The sequence below is a fragment of the Seriola dumerili genome, unplaced genomic scaffold, assembly GCF_002260705.1.
Source record: "Seriola dumerili isolate Sdu_G_001 unplaced genomic scaffold, Sdu_1.0 BDQW01002927.1, whole genome shotgun sequence".
NCBI classification, from domain to species: Eukaryota; Metazoa; Chordata; class Actinopteri; order Carangiformes; family Carangidae; genus Seriola; species Seriola dumerili.
Genome location: NW_019177182.1, coordinates 627,550 through 651,169, shown reverse-complemented (window position 1 = coordinate 651,169; position 23,620 = coordinate 627,550). Strand labels below are relative to the sequence as shown.

Here is a 23,620-nt window from a genome sequence, read left to right as displayed (position 1 = left end):
GGGTATTTGAACTGTGATCTGCTCATCCTTCCAAAGTCTGGGACAAGTCACTAACCAGCTAAGTAGATTTGATCTTAATCTGATTCATAACCTTATTTTACATAATGTTTTTTTAAATTATCATTTAAAAACAAATATTTAGAAAAGGAATTAGAATTTATTCATATTTTAAATACAACTAAATGCTGCTTCTAAAGCAGCAACAGTAATTGTAGTATAAACTCAATATCTTACCGTAAACAAACCTAAAATATCAGTTAAGTAAATAATATATCTGACATCAAAATATTGGCCAAAGTTTAGACGGAATGAAGAGCACAGATATCAGTCAGTGTTAGTCCTTCCTCCTATCCTCTGTATTTCTCCTTGCTGCTGATGTGATTCACTGCCTGCCGGTACTGCTGGTAGAGAAGGCTGGTTTGTCTCAGTCAGTAGCTCAGTTTACAACTATTGTCCACGTTTCAAGATTACCTTAATTACAACACCCCAATCTGGACAACTGGGCTGATATTTCTTGGGAAGCATTTGTACATCATTTCCAGTTATTGGGCCAAATTTCATGGTTTTGGCTCATTCCAGCTCACGGAAATTTGAGCTGTGGCGGAAGACAAATAATAACTAGAAAATTCCAGGAAAATTTTGAGTGCCACAGGGGCTACTGCCGGGATGAGTACATGATTTATTTCCAGTGTTCAAAAGTCACCCTGATCATATTCTGGTTTTGAAAAATGTCTTGATATAAAAGACTCTGATATAAAACAATGTCACATCCCTCCATCATGTATTATGTGGGAAATATCTCATATTCTGTTGTTTTTTTTAATAAAACAAGAGGCAACATGTCTTCAAACTGGCATTTAAAGGGTTAAAATCCTGAAAACTAATAAACATTTAGTAGGTTTGAGCAGAACTGAAGTGGTTTAAGAGATGTATGCAAAAAAAAGCAGAAAAAAATATTGATATATGATGATTTTATAGCATTTTCTTTGTGTGTCCTTTCTTGGACGCAAGGAACCCCAGAGGGTACAAAATGTGTTACCAGTGTATAATAGACCTGTAACAGTAACTGACATTAGATTTTAAAAATATGTCAAAAAAGACACTTTCTTGCAGAAATCCATACCTTCAGCTGTAACACAGCCAAAATGATCAGCAAATCAAAAAAGAAAAGTGAAGAAAATAGTAGCTAGTTGCTAGGCGCACGCACGCACACAGGTCAGGAGCTGCCGTTGCCATGGCAATGTGAAAATCTGCCCAGAATTTGGCTTCTACATGGCTTAAAACAATTGCAAATTATGAGAAAACCGTTACTTCTTTTCAAAAACCGAAAAGACCGTGACAGACACTGAAGCCAGAAGTTTCTACAGTCTCTATTTTATTCAGATATTCCTTAAAATGAGTGAGTAAGTTCAGTGCGAAGACAGAGTGAGATTCTTTTGAAAAAAAAAGACAATTACATTAGCTGTCAATGAGAGTGAGACAGGTATTGCTGTTGGACTCGGCACCCCCGTTTAAATTTTGTGCAGACCCTGCCTGTCAAAGTTACATTTTATGAATCCCAACAACTATGTCTACATTTTCAGAAAGAATTATTTGTCTCCTTTTTACGGTTTGGCCGTGAGCTCGAGTTAAAAATAAAAATAAAGGTTATTTTTTACTGCTTCACGCACTCTAGCCAACTGACGCTGTCACTCTAACTTTGAAGAAAAAGTGATTTCCACTCCTCCTTTGAGTGCTCATAGTTTGAAAAGTTTACATGTTATGTAAAAACAGTTGCTGTGTTTTGGAGAGAGCAGAAGTTTTCCTCCGTTTTATAGTTTGAATCACATTTCTACGTGCAGGTATGAGAGAGCTGGGTGACTCAGAAAAAAGGTGAAATTTTGTAGAAAAAAGGTGAAATTTTGTGGGTTTCTGAAGAAAATTCCAATGTATTCCTAATGCATTATTTATTCCCAGTTTTTTGGGAATAACTTTGGGAAAAATTGGAATTTTAACACCAAAAGTCATAGCACCTCTTTTGGGATCGAGACGCACGTTTTGATGTATATATATATATATATATGTAATATATATATTATATTCTCAAAGCTGCGGGACGAGTTACGCGCCAAAATTTGGCGGAAGAATAATAATAAGCCCGAAGGAATATTAATAGATGCCTCGGAGCTGAGCACCCGTGGCACTAATAATAAACCAACACTAAAGCTTAAGTGTTCTGGCCCTTCAGGGGTTTAACATTAACAACAATATAACAATAACAACACATACAAGCAAGACACGTTCTGTTCTCATTCCCAATACTGAGAATAGAACATGGACCACACTATTGGGTGTCCATGTAGTGTCATGAAGTGGGTGGGTAAACTGAGCTAAGAAATAGCATGTGAGGACAGACAAGCCCTGCAGACCAGCTCTGCTCACATGGAATTAACCATGGACTCTAAACTGCTAACTGTCGGCACAGGGAAAATGCACATGAATAATTTTCTGATTTACAAGCAAATGTAACAGGTATCTGTACTCTAAAGATGACATGTCTTCACTGTTTTAGGAATGCAAACTGCAAAAAAAGTGTTGTGCTTTTGTGCTTCAATTACATCAACAAGTTCATATTTATTTTTTGTCCTAAATGCTTCTCTAAAATGTCATATGCAAACCAATCTCAGACTATCAATTTCAACATTACTGGTCAACAGTATCAGGGGTTACTGGAAAGAGTCTTGTTTTCCACTCTGATTGGAATGCCATGCTGTGTGTTCCTCTTCATCAATGGCACCATGCTTTTTACCCTGAGGAGTAAACTGGTGTTTCGGGAGACCTCTCGTTACATTCTTCTGTATAACCTCCTTTTTGCAGACACTGCTCAGTTGGCATTTAGCCAGTTACTATATATATTTGCTACTTGTAGAATAATGCTGACATATCCAGTGTGTGGTGTTCTTTCCATGTTCACCAAGCTCACAAATGAAATCTCTCCTCTCACACTGGTGGTGATGTCTCTGGAGAGATATGTAGCTGTGTGCTACCCACTGAGGCACGCTACCATCATCACCATCAGAAACACAGCAGTGGCTATCATTGTGGTTTGGGCCATTAGCTTACTAAATGTCTTCACTCGAGTTCTTTTACTCTTAAATTTTCCATTTGAAGACCTGGAGAGCCTGCAGATAAAGGATGTTTGCTCTAGCACAACTATGTTGCTTGAGTCAATAACTGATCATTATGACAAAGCCTACACTTACTGTCTGTTTGTATCTGCTACTGTGGCAATCATTTCCTCCTATATTGGTGTGATGATAGCAGCCAGGTCAGCCTCTGCAGACAAAGCTTCAGCTCATAAGGCTCGTAACACGCTGCTGCTGCATCTGGTGCAGCTGGGCCTCAGTCTCTTCTCAACTATGCACACCTCTATTCTTCAATCACTATCAACAATCATGCAAAGGTTAGCACTTGTACGTATCAAGAGTGTTTTTTATGTGTTCATCTATATCCTTCCCAGATGTCTGACTTCTCTTATCTATGGGCTCAGAGATCAGACCATCAGGCCCATCCTCTTGTACCATCTATGCTGTCGACTGACACTCAGCTGTCCAAGCCGAGGCTGAGGTCCCACCCTAAATTACAGTTGTCTTAGTCCTGCCACAGGGCACTTTTTATGCCTGAATTACTTATGGCCAGCAAAACACATCTGACTTTGCAGTCTGAATTATAAAGTAGTATGTGCTCAATGTGTGGGTTGTGTATTTAAGCTGCCGTTTCTGTGTGATTGTATTTTTGTTTGTGTTTTTATGTGTAACTGTCTTTTAATGTTGTTTCTTTCACACTTCACTGAAAAGTACTACAAACAAAGTGTAAATTTACTAAAGAAATTTTTAAATCTGTATTTAAAAAAATATTTATGTGACATATGTGCTTTGAATATACATCGACCACAGAATATGGGCCTCCACAGAATCTTGAAGGAAAATTCCATTTCTTCACCATTTTCCAACATTTCATAGACCGAAAAACTTATGGAGTAATTGAGAAACATCATCAGAATAATAGATAATGAAAATCATTATTGTACCAGCCATTAAACCCAGATTTGACACTGCAACACAGATTTGATAGTGCAAAAAAATAAGCTGTATTTTTGTGCCGATTTTTTCTGCCACTGAAAAAAAAACTCATAAGACATAAACTTGACATAACCTCTGTTTGAAGACATCTACAGAAATGTTCATTGTGAAAGCAAAGAAAGTTTAAGTTGAAAGCAGCAGCTAAAAAGTAACAAAGGGAATGGTGTTACAAATGGTGGGACAACCATCAGTTGGAAACTGCGCACCTCCCTAACCTCAAATCCCTTGTAATTAATTGCTGTGGTTTTCTTTTGCCATTCTCATGCGGTCTTCCGTTGGTGAGGAGCTAATATTTTCCTTCTCAAGAGTGATCCAAATGTTTACATCAAAGTGGTGATAACTGAAGCCACAGTGCACAAACTCCATATTCTTTGACAACACTAATATAATTAAAACCGTAAACATAACAAACCTGACTTATGATACTGTAAGTATCATGAAATCTTTTTTTTTTCTTATCCAAACTAGCTACTTTTGGCGGTAACAGGTTTGACTCAAAAATGTCGATTGGGTGGCATAACGCTACTATGATCTCTCTCTCCCTTTTCATTGCAGGTATTAATGATATACATTATACACAAACATATCTATACATGTATTCTGTTTATAAACTAAGCTTAACAACAGAGCAAATCACCACATAATGCTTGTAAATACTTTATTACACGTTTGATGGATCTTTTGCTGAAACATAATGCTGCATTGACTTTTTATGTCATAAAATGTTTTCTGATTCAACGCTATGACAGATGTTACTTAGTAAAAGATTTACACATTACTTAAGTATTTATTTGTTAAGACATCGCTTATGTTTGACTGGTGCAACCCAGTTTAATAAATCATTAGTTTAAAACTAGCTAGTAGTTACTATGAACTAGACTTAGTGAAGGATTTACAGAGAGATGATGCAAACCGGTCCTGAAGTTACAAATCTCTTTTGTGGGTTGGGTACTTATGATGTTACAGTATGTTGACTGGTTTTACATCAGTGTGCTTATGTGTTTGTTTTTTAATCACTACAACTGTTATTTCTCAAAACTCTGTTAATAATCTTAGTTCATATTTGAGTGTATTAAACTAAAATACTTACTTTCAACCACTTTAGAGGCAGACATGCTTTGGCATTTTTATATATTTCACCTATCTGAAAAACATTGATTCCAAAGGGCTATACATGCTTCTATTTGGAACAAACTCAGCACAACGAATATTGATTAAGTAAGTCTCAACACACTGTTAATAGTGCCCCTCCCCACTGCCAAAGGTAGCAGCCCATCCGTCTGGAATGTCATTGTGGCTTTTCCTGCCCCCCACACCCATCTGTTTGGAAAGTCAGTGTGAATTAGAAGACAAGAGACAATAAAGGACTTTTTCCAGTTTATTGAAAATGCTGTGATCAACCCCAAACATACAATGGATGACATTTTGATGAACTGAAAGTGCAATCACACTAAATTCCTGGAATAATACAACATTTTGGGATGAATAAAGTTCCATCTTATCTTTTCAGCCTTGATCAAGATGCCAAGCTTGAAAACAGTTTGTGTCTTGTTGAAGGCAAAGGTTGACATCACATTCTTTGCACTTCCAAAGGGCTTTTGGCGTCCAGCAGTAGCATGCAGATGACTCCACATGCTGTCTTTGCAGGGGTCTTCTGTAGGCTCTGTGTCCACAAGTAGCAAACCTACAAGCAAACACATTCTTCAAAAGCTTTGGTATCCAGAACCCAAATATCTTCTGTTAAAGAGTGTAAATCACACAACAGTCATAAGTGAGTCCCTGGCCTGTGGGGAACCTGAAATCTACTTGGTTAGTTTGTACCTCACGTACTGTGAAATCCTTTGCAAGGCACCATACGTTCATCTGCAATCATGTACATGAGAGGTTTGCCCCAGAACAGTCTGTCATGCTCTGAGCTTCCTCTCTTCATTCATTTCTTCCTCATCTGGGTCAGTCAGTGGTGGTGGTGGTGGTGGTGGTGCGGCATCACCATCACTTTCTGTCTTCCATGACAGTGGTTACACATTATAGCAAACAATGAAACATATTTATAAGTATTTCCATCATTTACACCTGACATAATATGCGTTACAATAGCCTACACTAATGAGACTAAGCTCCATGAGTCTGATGTAGTTGGTTCAAACAAATATTACAATCTTACTATTGTAGCACACAATATTACACTACAGGAGCCTGATATGATGATGACACATAAAATAATTCATCAGCGAGAAGGCTGCTCTGGACATTAGAGCATTACAAATAACAGAAGTGAGCACAAACTGAGAAGGTAAACTGGAAAAAATGAGAATTAACTTTAGCTTACAAGTAATGAGTTGACTTTGCTGGCTACACTGTGATTGACATGATACAGTTTTACAATCTGCTGCGGACAAGTTTTATGACATAAGTTTTAGCTGTACAAAGCCATATGATATGCTGTGCCTATGCAGAGCTGACGTAGGTAAAATAATTTACTTACTCATCACAAACATCCTCAGCAGGATCGAGTTAAAGCTCAAAATGGCGGTGTTTTTTCTCACTGTCCTCACCGCTTTCATCTGAGGAGAAGTTGCAGACATAGTCGCACATGTCCAGGCAGCAGCAACAGAAGCATCTGTGTGCCATCTTCCTCGGTCAGTGTAAACAACCCAAACATCCATTCTTGTTGAAAGGTCACTTTGGGTGTTTTCGCAAAAATTCTTGCCTTGTAATCATTCAATGATGATTTCTGACTTACCTTGGTGCTGGCATATGAATAGCTCTATTTGCAAATCGGTCAACCATCAACAGCTGATTACTGACTCAGAAACTGAGATGTGCATGTTGTTCTTTTTATTCCCCTCACATAGTTCTACAAAATAAATCCACTTCCAACAATATACATTTTGAAGTAGACTGTTAAAGGACGTTTTCTTTAAGTTTCTAAGACAAAAAACTTCACAAGTATTTGAAGCGGTTTGGCAAAATGTCTGTTTAATCCTGCCAATGGGATTGCCAACTCGAAGGTTACACCCCTCTATTTAGCATTTATAAGCAATATAAAAACATTTGATAAATGATTTGTATTACACTATAATGTAGTTGTTATCAGCTACAGGAACGGTTTTAAGTGTTCATTAATATAAAGACTTTGTCAGCAATTAAAACTTCTCCTATGAATTTATTTTATATTATTAGATTTATGTTTTACTATATTGCAATTCAATGTCTGTTTATACAGCGGCCCCCACTTATGGGTGGCCCAGGAGGAGTTAGGTGTGTTAGAAATACATTATAGACAGTTAGAAACCAGTGCCTTCTTTATATACTGCTTATAAATGCTAAAAGGATAAAGGTTACCGATTGAGTTTCTAAATACCAACAGATGAAAATGCACAGCTACCTGTAATGTACTCTGTCTTAAAACTATCATAAGACCTGTATGAATTATATTTTAGCCAACTCATTAACCTACAGCCGTAACCACTGAAAGCTCACCTGAGAGTCTGTAGCTCCACCTGCCTCCGGTCGTCTGTCACTGCAGCCGCTGCTGGTGATGCTCCCTGATAAGATAATTCACAAACAAATATATGAATAATGTGTGACATTGCTGGCTTCATCTATCAGTTATAAAGTAATGGATTTTTTTCATCAAACAGAGAAGTCCGTTATGTAATTCCTCATGGCTTTATTCAGAAATGACAGAAGAGTTACAGAAAGAGTGACAGGGCTTGTGAGATATTTGTGGCCTGGCCCACAGAGTCACAGTCATCAAGTTATAACTTACTTTGCTGTTGAGGCAAAAACCTCAGATGTTGTATGTACATGTTTTGTTGGATATGAATTTATCCATGCAGTTGGCAGGGAGGGATGATTATTCAAGTGATTATTGTTGTTGTGCAAGGTTCTTGTTGTTTTTTGTGCCTCAGTCACACCGTGAAGGTAAAAAAAAAAATTCTATAGACAGATCTGATTTTAGAAGAACATCCTCAACAACTTAAAATTGCCTTACTCTGAGTGTTTTATGTTTATTTGCCCATAAAAGATAAGGTAGGTGACTATAAAGAACTGCCTTAGACTTAACATTAATGTGAGGCATTTATTTCAGACTACAGAGTCATGTTGGAAGTGTTACAGCAGTTAATAAGTCTGAGCTGAGTGTATTGAACTGAGTAGAGGTAAAGTTTGTTGCTTATGAATTCAACTTTTCATTTGTAAGAAGGGTCATTTCTTCTTTCAAAAGTAACATATAGGCTCAAGATCCACCTATGTCTGTTCCAACTTTCATGCCACACGTATTCTGAACAAACTATTAGAAAACATGAGATCTTCTCAAACTCTCAGTTGTTTTAAACTGAGGATTAAAACAATTTTATTTGTCAATACCTTAAATTATATTAAATTGAGGGCTATTCATTCATATCTGTCACTGCACTGTAAACTTTTTTTCTACTTTCATTCTTCTTCTACTATATTTTAACCATCCGATGGAAATGCACACCTACCTGTAATATACTGTGCTCCATCTCCATCTGCCTCCAGTCGTCTGTCACTGCAGCAGCTGCTGGGGCCACAATGTCCCTAATAAGATGATTCACACACAAATCAGATAAATTTCCTTGATAATTTTACATATAACTGGTATAATAACTGATCACCTAAACCAGAATGTAACCCTTTTCAGACAAGGAATATGTGACATTGCTGGCTTCATATAACAGTTAAAAAGCGATATTTTTTTGTCATTCATGCAGAGATGCCCATTATGTTATTCCTCAGGGTTTTATTCAGACATGACAGGAGAGTTACAGAAAGAGTGACAAGGCTAGAGAGATATCTATCACCTGGCCCACATGTTATTATTAAGTTTTATTCCATTATTATTAAGTTTTATTCCGTTTTGGCATATTTTGATCTTTCATTTTTATTTTGGTCTTTTGAAAATTCTATATATATATATATATATATATATATACATATATATATACATATATACATATACAAAGATCTGAATTCTGCATTCAAAATGTCACCTAAGTAAAAGTAGTAAGTAGTACTGTCAGGTGCAGGTTACATAACAGGTGCATTAGATATTTACATAGCATTTTCATGTTGAGGTTGGACACTTTGGGGTAGTTTAATCTGTAACATTGCATATTTTATTTTATGCTGATCCCATTTTGTGTGTAAAATCTGAATTTGCAAAGTAACTAGTAAGTCTGACAAATGTAGTGAGCAAAAAGTATAATATTTCCCTCTAAACTGTATTAGTATGAAGTAAAATAAATTGGAAATAAGACTCAAGTGAAGCACAAGTATCTAAAAATTGTCTGACATGTAATTCCTATACTGTTGAGGGTGTTCCTATTATTTTGGCCTCCCATTCAAATAAATGAGGGCAGGCTACACAACTGACAAACCTCTCTGTATAACACAATAGAGTTCAACAGCAGCACAGACTGCAGCCTCACACATCTTTAACACAGTTTCAACAAAAATCTGAACATTATAACCGTCATGAAGGAGGATTTATAGCAGGACTGATGGATTAGTTTTAGCTAGGTGTTCCTAATAACCTGACAACTGAGTGCAGTTACAAAACATTCCTCCAGCTAGCTATTGTTCTTACTTCAACGTTTAATCTCCTCTTCAGTTGGACCGGTGTTGTCTGTCTTCGCTATAATAATTGAAAACATATCTGATAAAACAAATTAATTAATTAAGCAGCTCCCTCAAAGTTTTGTTGACTTTCAGCAACTTTCCGTCGACGCCACCGCGGCCTTCTGCCCGCGCTTCCTCTCCGAAGAAACAAAATGGCGACTGCAAGCTAAAGTAGAAATGTAACCACACCGACGGTTAGTGGGTAAACTCGCTGGTCCAAGACTCATCCGGCCAATAACGTTGTTCCGTCTCTTTCTCTTAACTCCCGCTTAAAACGCTCCATCGACCAGACAACTACAACAACGGACAAAACTATGGACTGATTAAAGACGAAGTTATAAGCTGGGTACCGTACTAATAGGCTTCTTCATGTTTTATTCATTTCAAAATAAATCAAAAATTATTCCTTCATTTGGTATTTTGATGATATGTGACTTTGGGAATATAATCCTAAATGTAATTAGGCATAACAAATACATGATACCAACACCACTTTCACAATAATATGAACAACAACAGCAAGACATTTTTTGAATTAATTTTATTATTTTATTTATCACAATTTCTGCCATATGCTTATGCTGTGTTTTGGTTATTGTAATAAATTTAGTTTTTGTCATTGTTATCGTAATTTGAAAATTATTTTCATAATTCCCCTCCCGTTGATTTGACCTGTGTCTGACACTTTTCTTCTTTTTTTATACCTCCATATTACATGTATCGGTCATAATATGGCCACTAAGAGGCGCAATAGTCTAGTTTTTCACCTCTCTGTGACTCAGTCCGTGCTTTTATTTTGATAGTGGAAACGGGAAGTGTCCGTTTCATTGTTCGTGTGTCTGTGCATTGACTCTGGTCCTGCTCCTGCTCGCTCTGCCTCCTCCGGTCGTCGCCATGGTGCAGATGATGGAGTCGCAGTGCGAGTATTTCATGTATTTCCCGGCTGTGCCCATCACGGATCTGTCGGACCCGGCCCGCTACCGTACTCTTCCCCGCCGAAGCCACCTCTACCTGGGTGAGACGGTCCGCTTCCTGCTGGTGCTGCGCTGCAGGGACGCTGGGGCGACGCCGACCGAGCACGGCCCCGGTAAGGCGGGGGAGGGAAGGAGGATGCCCCCCATCTGGCTGTGGATGAAAGGGCGGAGGGGAGAAAGATACACCAAGACATTTCTGTTGTGTCTCTGTAATGTTCAAACAGGAAATCACTGTGCGTTTTTATCAGTAGTAAATACACTTTAATATATTTTATGGGGATGTAACAGTGAGTATGAACATCCCTCAAATATATGTTGTGATTATTATGCATTTTTTCCTAAAATGCATGTGAATGGAAGGCAACATACTGATATCTTTAACATGCAGGGGAATTCTGCAGTTGCATCAGAATTAGTGGAGGATGTATTTTCAGTCTACGGAGAAAGTATTATAACACACAACCCAATATACTGCTAATACACCTTATGACTTATGAAGCGCAAAACTGATTTATATTTATTGTTAAAACTAACCTGATCAAAATAGATAGAATAGATAAAGAGATAGATAAGATAGATAAAACAACACACCCTGAAGAACAGTTTAAATTCCCTCAGTAATAAGCTTGGACGAAAACAAAAAATGCAGGTGTTATCACCAGAGAATTAGCAGCTACATAAAAATGAGTCATCCTACAGCGGCAATCTGTGGGACTGTCAAGAAATCTATAAACACTGAGCAAATATTACAGAGTAATGTCATAATAATGTCCCACTTTACAGACCAACAGGCAGAACCACCAATATTCACTGAGTTGTTTGAGCTTTGTTGAGTCCAGTGTTGTCAACATTATTTTGAAAATAAATGTCACGTGCGTCATCTGAAAATAAAAGAGCGGACCACGTGTAAATAAGTGTGGTGCCATTGCAATCAACTGAGTCAGGGTTATAACGCAAGATGATATGAGAGGAACTGGGACGATGCCAGAGACCAGCAGACCAAACTAGGGTTAAAATTCTAGTGAATATTGGACCAACCCAGGCCTGACACACCAGAGAATACTGGACCACACGACAGGTGAAATTCAGATGAATATTGGACTGAACTAGGGATAAAACACGAGTATGGAAGAAAACCAGGGAAAACAGCAAAGAAATGACAAGGGCTCCAGGTTTATGGGATGAATGTGTCAGGATTCTCTATGTGTCACCTGTATTCATTGTGTCCCTTTTCCAGCAGTGGCCAGTGATGGCACCGCAGCAGGCTTTGGGTCGGAGTCAGCCAGCAGCCGGGCGTGGAGGGAGCTGGCCGGCTCTCTGTGCGCTGTGGCCAGCGTGAGTCCAGGTGAGAGCAACCGCCACCGAGGCAATCACCATCACCATGACTACCAGGGCAGTGGGGACGAGGCTAACGAAGATGGTGAGGAGGACTACATTGCAGCGGCAGAGGCAGCTATTGCGGCGCTTGGCAGCAGGGTGGACTCCCGGTGTCGGAGCTTCAGGGACTGCAAACCACTGCTCATCCACAACTCATCTGGGACAGCGGCGAGGGAGTTCCGCAGGGCACCTGTTCAGGTACGGCCGTGTTGATGCTCAGGTTGATAGGCCTGAGAATTGGGCAGCAAGTCCAGCAACATCAGTCCTCCGCTTTTGTTTCAACAGCTGTTGGAAAGATTACCATGACATTTTGTACAGATGTTCATGTTCCCCAGATGATGAATCCTGATGACTTTTTGAATCATCGTGTAGCGCCACCTGCAGGTCGAAGGTTTGTCTTACCCGATGAAACATCTCAACTTCAACTAAATAGATAGACAACGTTTTGTACAGACATTCCTGGTACCTTTGTTCTCATCAGCCTCAGCTGCACTTTGTGTTTAGTGCTAATAGCAAATGTTTGCATGCTAACACACTACACAAAAATGGGAATGAGTTACAAGTGACCATTAGGGCCACGCTCTACCCAGCGTCTGTCTCTGGAGACATTAGGGACTTTAAGCAGCGACGGTTAAAGTGACAACTACTTTACATCTTTAGGAAACTGAGGTCGCTCTGAACATTGCTACAACATGTCTCTTAAAACGACCTGAGAGCTGTTGATATAAACTTTAGAGACAATTTAAATCCATCTGATGCTTCAGCACCATGGACAGTGCTGCTCATAGACACAGACGTCTGAATAACCTGGAAAAATCAGTCAAATTATCAGGTATCTTTAACAAATATACTCATAATCCATAAAACTACTAATGGTGAAAAACGTATAATTACCTGCCAACTCTTTAACGTATCACAGGGTAAACCAGTCTCGCAATAGGAAGTGTTGACATAGAATCTATGTCATCGCATCACGCCGTAGCCGTCCCTTCAACCATCGCTGCTTGAAGTTCCTACTGACATGCCTCAGACAACGTCACAGATGTTTCCGATGGTTAAATCTCTTTGTACCTGAGCTGCGACTGCGTGAGGTTACTGAAAAGCCAGCTGCTGCTCAGTGAGAGGTGAAAATCATGATGATCTCTGAAAAAGTCTGTTTCCCCATCTCAGTCTCCTCTGGACGAGCCGGTGGTGTTGACGGATGAAGTCATCTTCCCCCTCACCGTCTCTCTGGACAAACTCCCCGTCAGCACCCTAAAAGTCAAGGTCAGGAGGAACATCTGTCTGTCTGTCTGTCTGTCTGTCTGTCTCTTCATTAATTCATATTTTTAGGGCATTTTCACTGTCTGGACCTGAGGCTGTTCCTACATGTTTATTGACACCCGACTCTGGTTGTGGATTTAAGTGTTGGTCCTCAGTATAGTGTGTTTGAACAGTGGTTTTATTCTCTGTTTGTGTTCAGGTGATGGTCACAGTGTGGAAGAGGGAGGCAGAGAAAGCGGAGGTGCAGGAGCTCGGTTACCTGAGCGTTCTGCAGCAACGAGAACCGACACACACCTTCAGACACGACCTGAACACTTTCAAAGCTCAGGGTACAACACACACACATTTGCACTCGTGAGCACCCTCATTACAGAATCTGTCTCCCGCTCCCTGACCCTCATGTTGCCTGTAAAATCTCGTCTGAACCCTCAGATGCTCTGAAAAAGTCAAATCTGAACAAAATGTTGTTACTTTCCAGAGTTTTGTCACATGAGGTATAAACACAGTTTGAAGTTTGAAGCAAAGTTAAACGGATCATGTAATGTTGTGAGTAGATGGGCAGATAACGGTAGTACCAGCTGTAGACATAAGGGGGCAGCATGTTTCCTTCATGTAGGCTAGTTCTTTTTATGAGATTCAAAATACAGGAAAGCCCTGAGAATAAAACCACTGTGTTGTAGGACAAGGAAACAACTCAAGACTAAAGACTGAAAGTAGAAATTCAACAGGTCATTAAATCCTTGAACATGTCATTTTGATTATTATATCTGTCCTCACTTTTATGTTGTTGTATTTCTTAACTACTCCTTTTAAAAGTATAATGCACCATGGCCTCCTGGTATTTATCTTTCTTCATGTTTCGTTGCTGAGAGCTGAAACATTTTCCTCTCCTCGTCCACAGTGAGCACCACTCTGACCGTGCTGCCACCTCCCACCGTCCGCTGTAAGCAGATGACCGTCTCTGGGAGGCACCTCGTCGTCCTCAAAGGTAGGAGATCGTTTCTTCTTCAGGTCTTATGCAGATGTTTTTGGATTCACACCAGACCAGCAGGTTCCTGGTGTAGACGATAACAGCAGAGGAACAAGAGTCAGTCTGATCGCTCAGCGTAAACGAGTTGAAGGCTGAAATAAAGAAGTCAGACCTGGTTGTGGTGAGATATTTCCAGCAGACGTGTGGTCATGTTGATCAGGTTTCTCTTCCTCTCTGGACCAGGGAAGTGAACCAGGTTTCTCATTTACATGATTTGAAAGTTAAATGCATGTAAAACAGAGTAAATGTCAGCGATGTGATGATCATCAGCATCAGAGCACAGGCACAATCTGCTGTCTCTCTTTCATGTGACTTCACATTGTCTTGTATTAGTTTGATTTATTTTAAATCTGGAAACTGTTTAATCATGAAGTGACTCATTGTATAAATCATTTTACTGCACATCATTTTCATTCATTTAACTGTATTGTTATAATTCTGTCGCAGAATTCAAGAGAACAAACAACATCCTCTTCAGATGCAATAGAAGAATGAAGTCCAGTTAAAATGCTATTATCTGTCACCCCCCCGCCCAACCCCCCACCCCCCCGACGCCGCCTGGCGCCCCGCGCCCGCGCGAGCGCCCCCGCGCCCCCCGCCGCGCACCGCCCGCGGCCCCGCGCCCCCCGGCCCCCAGGCGCCCCGCGCCCTGGCCCTCCCCCGCCTCGCCCCCGCCCCCCACCCCCCTGCTACCCCCAGTGTTGAATGAGTCTTCTCAGGAGGAGGTGAGTATCCGCGATGTTCGGATTTTACCGAACCTGAACGCCTCGTACCTTCCCATGATGCCAGACGGCTCGGTGCTGCTGGTGGACAACGTGTGGTACGTACATGTTGTATTACTCATGTCACACGTCACTCTGAAGTCACGTGTGTTAAGGTTCCGATGCTTTTATGATGTAATTTCATCATGACATCACTTTGTGTTGCGCTCAGTTTTATCTGTTACGGTCTGTCACGTTATATTCCGTGACATCACGTCACGCCTCTTGATATTTCATGTCCTGTTATGTTATATTACGTAATGTCACACTCTGTTCTGCTCTTCATGTCCTGCATGTTGTTGAACATTATGATGTTGTGACTCGGTCAGTTTGACGGTTTGACCTGACGGCGCTCACCTTGCTTCCTCTCCGGCTCTGCAGCCATCAGTCAGGTGAGGTCGGCATGGCGTCGTTCTGCAGGGTGGACAGCCTGGCCTGCCGCCTTCCCAGCATGCTCAGCGCTTTGGAGGAGCATGACTTCTTGTTCCAGCTGCACCTGAATGACATGCTGCAGGATGACTCCAACGAGGTTTGGACGCGTGTGTGTGGTTGTCTTAAAGGCACCAAGTGATCGTTGATATTATTCTGATCAATGATTTTATTTATTAGTTTCATTTGTTTGATTCTGATTTTGTGACAAATTTTAGTTTTATAATGTTTAACGGGACACGTGTTCAAACAATGAATATCTTAATAAAGAGGAGGGTAAAGATGATGATTAAAGATGGAGCGATGACTGTGGTCAACACAATAATCATCAGTTCTCGTCTCAGTCATTTCATTCAGGTTTTCCTCCCGAACATGTTTCCACTGCTCATCATCTCAAACCGGAAAATAGTTTTTAATTATTAATTTGTTATTCTTACCGTGTGTTTTGAAAATGTCACTATACATCAACACAATGTGTGTGTTGATGTATTTTCAGGGGCTGGAGGTTCCCCTGGTCGCTGTGCTGCAGTGGTCAACTCCCAAGATGCCTTTCACCAACTGCATCTACACCCACTACAGGTAAAGACCAGGCAGGAGATCGCCTGAACGTCCTGAAGAGAAACAGACGGTGTAGTCAACGGTACTGGAGTGAAGCGATGTCTCTTACATCTGACCTCAGAGCAGCTTCTGGCTCGTTAAGGATCTGGTGCCTGTTTGTAATGAGCCGCCCTCTGGTGGCGGCAGCAGGGTGATGTCTCTGTCGCAGTGGCGGCGCAGCAGTGTTTGCATGTTTGCACATTGAGAATAATCCTGGGATCTTTCACAGGTGACTGACTACCTGTCGCTAGCTGCAGACAGGTGTGCTCCTCAAGATGACTCCGCCTCCAAATATGATAATAACTTTATTTATACAGCACCTTTAAAAACAGAGTTTTACGAAGAGTTTGACAACGAATCAGAAGCAACGAAATAAGGTGAAGTTACAGAGGGAGGACAGAACATAATCACTGTAATAAGGGCAATTGGAGGGAGATGCTGTATGACAACACACACACAGTAAAAGCAATAAAAGGCTGAGATGGAAAAGTCCAAATTGCCTTATTATATGTAATGCAGAGTACTGTGTGCTAACTGTGGGCTGCCAGAGCTAATGGACAGGATCGGTTCATCCTCCCCCCTCTTCTCCCTCCCTTTCAGGCTGCCCAGCATCCGTCTGGACCGACCGCGCTTCGTCATGACGGCGAGCTGTCCGAGCACCGTCAGGGTGAAGGAGCACTTCAAGGTCAAATACGTTCTGCTCAACAACCTGCAGGACTTCCTGGCTGTCCGGCTCGTCTGGACTCCAGAGGGTCAGTGAAATACGAAGGATCACAGTCAGAGGGGACGGACACACGTTGATAATGAAGATGTTCCTCCGGTCCTCATGTATTGTTGTGTGTGTGTGTGTGTGTGTGCAGGTCGTGGTCAGGGTGAGGACGCAGCGCTGGGTGCTGTGGTGTGTCACACTCCTCTCAGTAACCTCGGTCACTGTCGGAAAGGAAGCACTCTGTCATTCAGCGTGGCGTTCCAGATCCTCAGACCGGGCCTGTACGAGGTACCGCCGTGTTTCCCTCCTCTTCACTGTTGGTCTGAAAGTCTGAGCATTTTAATCTTATCGTAGAAACGACTTCAGTCTAGTTCTAGTCTTTGACACGTTGATGAGTCGTCTGAATATCAGGAAGCTGAGCTGCTGCACTAAAAAGAAAACACAAATCTGAATTTCATCTCTTTTTTCATCAGTGGAAACAAAGAGATTTTGAAGTTCGTAAAGTCACAGTCGGTGTTTGACGACGGCGTCTCGTCTTTGTCGTTGACGAACATATTTAGTCGTAGTTTTCATGAAGGAAATGAACACTAGCTCATGTATGAAGTCTTAAAGCTGATGTTTCCTGCAGCCTCTGAACATCTCATCACATGCTTCTCACATAGAAGATCAACTCTTCTTCTCCTGTTTTCCTGTCTCACTCAGCTGAGTCAGCACATGAAGCTGAAGCTGCAGTTCACAGCCTCGGTGTCCAACCCTCCGCCCGACGCTCGGCCGCTGTCACGTAAGACTTTTCACCTCCTCCATTCAACCAGCTGAAGTCATGTCGACAGTCACGTCTCTTGCACTGTCGGAGAGATTTATAAACAGCTCTGATTATGTGGATTTATCCGGTCAGAGCGGCCGCCATTTTGTTTTCTGGTTGTCCGTCCGTCTCATTCTCGTGGACACGATGTCTCAGCAACACTTTGACTAAGCGTCTTCAAATTCTGAACAAACATTCACTTGGACTCAAGGATGAACTGATTAGATTTTGGTGGTCAAAGGTCAAAGGTCAGTGTGACCTCACAGGACATGTTTATGGCCATAACTCATTAACTCATTCAGTAATTATGACACAATTTAACTCGAATGTCTTTAAGGATAAAGGTCAAAGGTCACTTCACTGTGACATCATAATGTTCTGTAAAAACAGTTAAACAGAGTTAAAGGGTTAAACATGCCGTGTTGTCCTGTCACCACCCAGGTAAAAACAGCCCGTCCAGCCCGGCGGTTCGAGACCTGTTGGACCGACACCAGGCCAGTCTGGGTCGGTCTCAGTCCTTCTCCCACCAGCAGCCGTCGCGATCCCACATCATGAGGTAGGACAGAGTCCAGACAGAGAGAGGACACTGTCCCAGGATCTACCTCTAATCATGTGTGTGTGTGTGTGTGTGTGTGTTTGCACTTCAGGACGGGCAGTGCCATGGAGCGACGGGCCATCACCCCCCCCGTTGGCTCTCCAGTGGGTCGGCCGCTCTACCTGCCGCCACAGGACAAATCGCTGCTGTCGCTGGACAAGATCGCCAAGAGGGAGTGTAAAGTCCTGGTGGTGGATCCCGTCAGCTAGGAGTGAGGAAACAAGGAGGGAAGGAAGCAAGGACGGGTGAAGGGACACGGAAGCGCGGAACACACAGAGACTCTGTCTGAGTTGAAAGCAGAGAGGAAACGATCTCAGCTCTGAAACTGAGTCTGTGTTGAGAACCATCAGCACCAACAAACAGAAACTCTCATGTGCTGGATCAAGTAAGAAGAAGAGACACTGAGATGATCAGACTTAAATACTTAATGTGATGTATTATCATCTTCCTGTATTATTTAAAGAGAGAACAGCAGCACTTTCTGAGAAAAGGTCAATAAGCTTTAATGAGTTTCACTAATGCTTCATCCATCAGTTATAAGCCATTAATAAGAACAGCGAGACGTCTCCAGTGAACTGATCTTATCCATCAAGTCTGCAGCTGTAAATGTTAATAATCTGTTTATCGGTAGATTTTTATCCAGATGTTCTGCAGCTGTTTTCCAGCAGATCCCTGGTCAACCTCTGGAGAAGTTTCCGTCGCAGTTTCACACAAAATAGCAGCGACTGTTTCAGAAACTTTCTGTTTCCACTGAGGTTTGTTCTGAAACAGCTGTTTTTTTTCCTGGTGTGAAACATGACGACAGACTTCCTGCGGTCGGCCTCGCGCTCAGACCCGGCTCCTGATGCAAAATATTACTGTGTAAAATCAAATCGAGACAAATAGACAAAGTGTCTGCTTATAACTGATGAATAAAGTGTTAGTAAATGATTTAATGAACATGAATAAATTCATTAATTACATCTTTATAACTGAGGCCTCACCAGAAGGTGACACTGGAGGAACAGTAGTTTCAAACAGTAATAATCACACAGGAAGTAGAAGTTTGTTTGAATTTATTTCAGTGTTATTGTCAGACTGTTCAGCAGGTTTCAACACTTCACTGAAATGTGAAATATAATGTAAATATAATATAATGTAACAGGTGATCACAGCTTTCCTTCATCTCAGTCTGAACCGTTTACATCAGACGTGTTTCTTCAGTATTGAGTCGTGGTCGGTTCTCTGGTCCAGAGCTTCAGACCATCACGGCTCCCAGAGGATGAACCCACCGGCTTTGGTGACGCCATGACTTCTCACGTAGCGCCACCATGAGGTTCACGTTGGTGGTTGTTAGTGAAACGTCTGAACATCTGCTGGATGATTGTGATGAACTTTGGTTCAGACGTTGAACATGTTAACATGCTAACATGCCAAGCTAAAATGGTGAACATTAAACCTGCTAAACATCAGGATGTTAGCATGCTGTTAGCATTTAGCTCAAAGCACACTGTGTCTCAGAGCTGCTAGCACGACTGTGGACTTTTATTTTGGTTTTAAAAACGTGATTTTAAATTCTTGGAGAATATTATATTTTTGTCATTTTAATGTCATTTCAGTGCCACTGCTGTATTATTATTATTATTATTATTATTATTATTATTATTGGTTTTATTTTAGACAGTTGTGCCTTCAGGTATTGAAGAAACCCACAACAAACTAAATACAATGCATGAACAAATGAAACTTATTTTTTGAGTTGAAGAAATAAAAAGTAACGTTAACATTTGAAGAAAGATTGATTTTAATGTTTGTTTCTTTTTCTTTTTTTAATTTAACAATAAAAAATATGGAATTAGCCCAAACCTCTACAGACGGCTGAATGTTCCACCTGAAATGTTCTTGACCCTGATAAACGAAACCAGGTCTCACAAACGTTCACTGGTTGGAGGTGTGACCTTCACTCTGAGCAGTCAAACCTCAAAACAAGCGAATGGAAATGGTCCCAGTCACATCAGCTGCATGTGACGGCGTCAGTACGACAAATCATGACGTCATTTCCAAAGCAAGTCAAATGTCTGATGTCTTTTTCTTAATTAATGTCTAATTTCCACATAAATCACTTTACAGAAATACCAATCACAGTCAATGAACTGATTGATAGATTGACAGAAAATGAATCTGCAGTAATTTTTCCATCAATCAGTGAAAAACACAAATATAACTTTTGTTTTTGTTTTTAAAATGTCAGAAACTTCTGAGGCTTTAACAGAAGCAGGTCTGTTTGTGTCGCAGCGTTTACAATATGAGAGTGATTCATTCATTACATTATCTTTATCATAGTTAAAAGAACATGCTGTAAAAACTTCAGACTTCAAAACAAACCTTATCCAGTAGAAACATAATGAGCGTTGAACTCACTGATAATCACACGCAGCTTTTTTTTTTCTTTCAGAAAATAATCACATTAAAAATAATCAATCAAAAATAAACGGTGTTGGACAAATGTTAGTTTAAATGGCCACGCTGTTCTCGATGCGTTCGGGACACAGGTAAGGATACGGCAGCTCCAGACGGCTGTTTCTCTCTGAGATGTCTCCAGAGATGGTCCTGAGTTCAGCCTGCACCTCCTCCACCAGCCTGCGGTGGGCGCCGTCTCTGAAGATGGCCTCCTTGTAGTGACACAGAGGAACCTGCAGGGGGAGACGTGCAGAGGTTTAATCAAGACACTAAAGCAACCACTGTTACATCGTCCCAACCAGGCAAAACAGGGGCCCCAGACCCCCAGGAGCCCCAGACCCCCAGGGGCCCCAGACCCCCAGACCCCCAGGAGCCCACGCCACATCATGATCTATGGATCTACTTTTCTCACCACTCTTCTATATCATGTGTTGAGTCCTCCATCCTCCACATTGTGGCCCTGGCCTTGTAGAGAGACTTAAATCTAAGACCTGAACTGTCTTTTATTTGGATAGCACGTAGCGTTTAACTTGTTAGCATGTTGTTTAGCTGTAACATTTAACATGCTAACATGGTGTGTTAGCTACTGCTAATGTTTGGTAGGTAAATATGAAGCCAACAGAAAGGTTAGCATGTTAGCGGATGTTGTGCTAGCATGTTTCCCATGACAACTGATCACAATCAGAATCAATATTTTCAGGTGTTCCTGCACATGTTCGTATTAATAATTGTTCAACTCTGATTTCAGCAGCTCGTGAAGCTAGAACAATAATTCACACAGACATTTTGTTGTTGCCCGAACACTTTAGTAAGAAAATCCCACAGAACAACAAAGATCAAATCTGAGATGTTTTCATCAGGATGAGGTGCGTTTGACTTTTCCGTGTGTGTGTGGGTGGAGCCTCACAAAGTTAGCAGAGGGCTGTGACAGCTGAGCCAACGCCAACAGGACGCGACAGCTCGAGCTCACGTCGGGCAGAGAGGAGATGATGTCATCTTCCGTCGCCAAGCCTTTGACCTGCGGGGGAGGACGCAACATGGAGGTCGGACAGTTTGGCATCCAGAGAGCGTAGTCCAGCTGCAGGACACAAAGACAGGAGACGAGGAAGCGCTGACCTACAGATGGTTTGTTCAGCAGCACTTTCAAAACGTACTTGGCAGGTGATTGGATGAACCACCTATCAATCATGTGACGTAGCAGAAGAGGAAACAACACAACAACAAGCTGCAGTCTGAGGAGCTCTGAAAGCTAGTTAGCATGTCAGTAAGCTGCCACTGGCTCCTCCCTCACAGGATGCTGATTGGTCCAGATCACTGTGGTTCAGAGCAGAACGCTGTTCAAGCTACAGATGATCCATGAAAACAACGTCTTACATGTGAAGGAAACAGATCATTACTCCAGATGTTTCATATTCACGTCAAAATGTTGGAGCAAACATCAAGACAAAGTGTCCAGAGGACGAAGACGAGAGATCTCAAACTCCCGGCAGCTTTAACGGAGCAGCATTTAGATCTGTAACTGACGCTGCTGCAGGACAGTGTGACACGTCCCACTGTCAACACATGACCCTCGGTGACCTGTCCTGTAGGTGCTGGGTCTCTGTGACTCACCTGGGAGAAGTTTAAGGCGGCGTGTAGAGCCGAACAGGTGAAGACGATCATGGTGACGAACTGAGACACTTCTGCTTTGGTCCGAAAAACCTGAGGGAAACCTGAAGGAGGAGAGCAACACAAGCTAAAGCTACAACAAACAAACATCAAACAAACAAACAAACATCAAACAAACAGGCACACACCTGAGTTGTGTGTGAAGCCGTGTGTGTTGATGTCAGTGATCCAGTGATGGAGCTCAGAGTCCTGCTGCACCTCACTGTCTGCACTGTAATACAGATCCACCCAGCGGACCACGAACCTGCCCCACACACACACACACACACACACACACACACACACACACACACACACACACACACACACACAGAGTGTCTTTCAGCGGATCAATACAGCGTCCTGGACCAATCACCTGGCTGAGGTGTGTTTGTTTACCTGTGCAGTGCGTCCCAGACTCTCAGAGCGTCCTGGGCGTAGTGACTCTGCGGCAGCTCGCGGACGCCGCGGTCGGACAGATCGTCAGGGACACACAGGGACCGATACTGGATCCTCTGTGAGGCGCGGGACAGGAAGACAGGTAACGCCTTCAGACCGCAGCCGACCGCCTGGAGGGACGAGACCCGCAGAGGAACAGATGACTGCGCTATCAATAATATTGATTAATACCTCATCTTCTAATGGTTTATAGATTAGTGATGAGTCATTAATAAGAACTTCTGGGTTGCCAGGTTGTGTGAAATCTGGGAACTATTTGACCACTGAAAACAGCTGCAGAACATCTGGAACAAACTCCATTTATAAACTGATCATTCACATTTACAGCTGCTGACTTGATCGATTATTGAACCTTTTACTATTGATTTCTAAATGGATTGTGTTCCAGATGTTCTGCAGCTGTTTTCAGTGGTCAAACAGTTCACAGATTTCACACAACCTGGCAACCCAGAAGTTCTTATTAATGGCTTTCCACTGATCTATAAAGCATTAGTAAATTACTTATTAACTGTTATTAAGTGTATTAATCAAAATATTATAAACTGCCCTGATCTGTGTAATAATTCTGTCACCTTATCAAACACCCCGTCAGCAGCCAGCAGCGACACTCGCGCCTGGCAGTTTATCTGGAGCGACGTCCTGACGTGGGGCATCAGCAGCTGTCCATCCAATCAGAGAAGAGAAGACAGATCATTACAGGACAACAGGTTGGTTTCGATGTATTCATTAGTCTCCTGTGTGTTGGGGGGGGGGGGGGGGGGGGGGGGGGGG

At 41.7% G+C, this 23,620-nt stretch overlaps 2 protein-coding genes, 2 long non-coding RNA genes and 1 pseudogene across 6 annotated transcripts in view; 3 read left to right on the top strand and 2 right to left on the bottom strand.

Moving 5' to 3' along the window:
- Positions 1 to 2,642: 2,642 nt before the first annotated feature.
- Positions 2,643 to 3,605, top strand: LOC111239542 (olfactory receptor-like protein OLF4). The gene has a single exon (XM_022769437.1). It carries the CDS (start codon positions 2,643 to 2,645, stop codon positions 3,603 to 3,605), a length of 963 nt encoding a protein of 320 aa, XP_022625158.1.
- Positions 3,606 to 5,499: 1,894 nt separating this feature from the next.
- Positions 5,500 to 6,832, bottom strand: LOC111239533. Of its 2 annotated transcripts, none has more exons than XR_002665868.1 (3): positions 6,607 to 6,832; positions 5,943 to 6,124; positions 5,500 to 5,805 (listed from the first exon to the last, which is right to left on the bottom strand). It is a non-coding gene; the product is annotated as an uncharacterized LOC111239533 (long non-coding RNA). The 2 variants fall into 2 exon arrangements; XR_002665869.1 differs by having other exon boundaries at positions 5,952 to 6,124.
- Positions 6,833 to 10,634: 3,802 nt separating this feature from the next.
- cunh7orf43 (chromosome unknown C7orf43 homolog) lies at positions 10,635 to 18,513 on the top strand. Its single transcript, XM_022769432.1, has 13 exons — positions 10,635 to 10,854; positions 11,979 to 12,316; positions 13,289 to 13,384; positions 13,581 to 13,710; positions 14,283 to 14,369; positions 15,111 to 15,231; positions 15,554 to 15,701; positions 16,098 to 16,180; positions 16,799 to 16,950; positions 17,059 to 17,195; positions 17,610 to 17,688; positions 18,151 to 18,265; positions 18,357 to 18,513. The coding sequence occupies exons 1-13, from the start codon at positions 10,662 to 10,664 to the stop codon at positions 18,511 to 18,513; spliced, it is 1,836 nt and encodes a 611-aa protein (XP_022625153.1). The 5' UTR covers positions 10,635 to 10,661.
- A 561-nt stretch (positions 18,514 to 19,074) lies between these two features.
- The window catches only part of LOC111239534, a 10,046-nt pseudogene continuing 5,500 nt past the window's right edge, over positions 19,075 to 23,620 (bottom strand).
- Positions 22,973 to 23,620, top strand: part of LOC111239535 — a 3,545-nt gene continuing 2,897 nt past the window's right edge. Inside the window, exons 1-2 of one of the 2 annotated variants that reach the window (XR_002665870.1) lie at positions 22,973 to 23,034; positions 23,442 to 23,556. This is a non-coding gene — a long non-coding RNA (uncharacterized LOC111239535). The remainder of the gene's footprint in view (positions 23,035 to 23,441; positions 23,557 to 23,620) is intronic. The other variant, XR_002665871.1, reaches the window with a different exon arrangement.

What these genes read in the sequence shown, in the direction of transcription:
- LOC111239542 (XM_022769437.1), top strand. Translation starts at nt 2,643, where the DNA reads ATGTCATATGCAAACCAATCTCAGACTATCAATTTCAACATTACTGGT.
- cunh7orf43 (XM_022769432.1), top strand. Translation starts at nt 10,662, where the DNA reads ATGGTGCAGATGATGGAGTCGCAGTGCGAGTATTTCATGTATTTCCCG. An exon ending in GCCGACCGAGCACGGCCCCG is followed by an intron (nt 10,855 to 11,978) that starts GTAAGGCGGGGG and finishes TCCCTTTTCCAG; the next exon opens with CAGTGGCCAGTGATGGCACC. An exon ending in TCCGCAGGGCACCTGTTCAG is followed by an intron (nt 12,317 to 13,288) that starts GTACGGCCGTGT and finishes TCCCCATCTCAG; the next exon opens with TCTCCTCTGGACGAGCCGGT.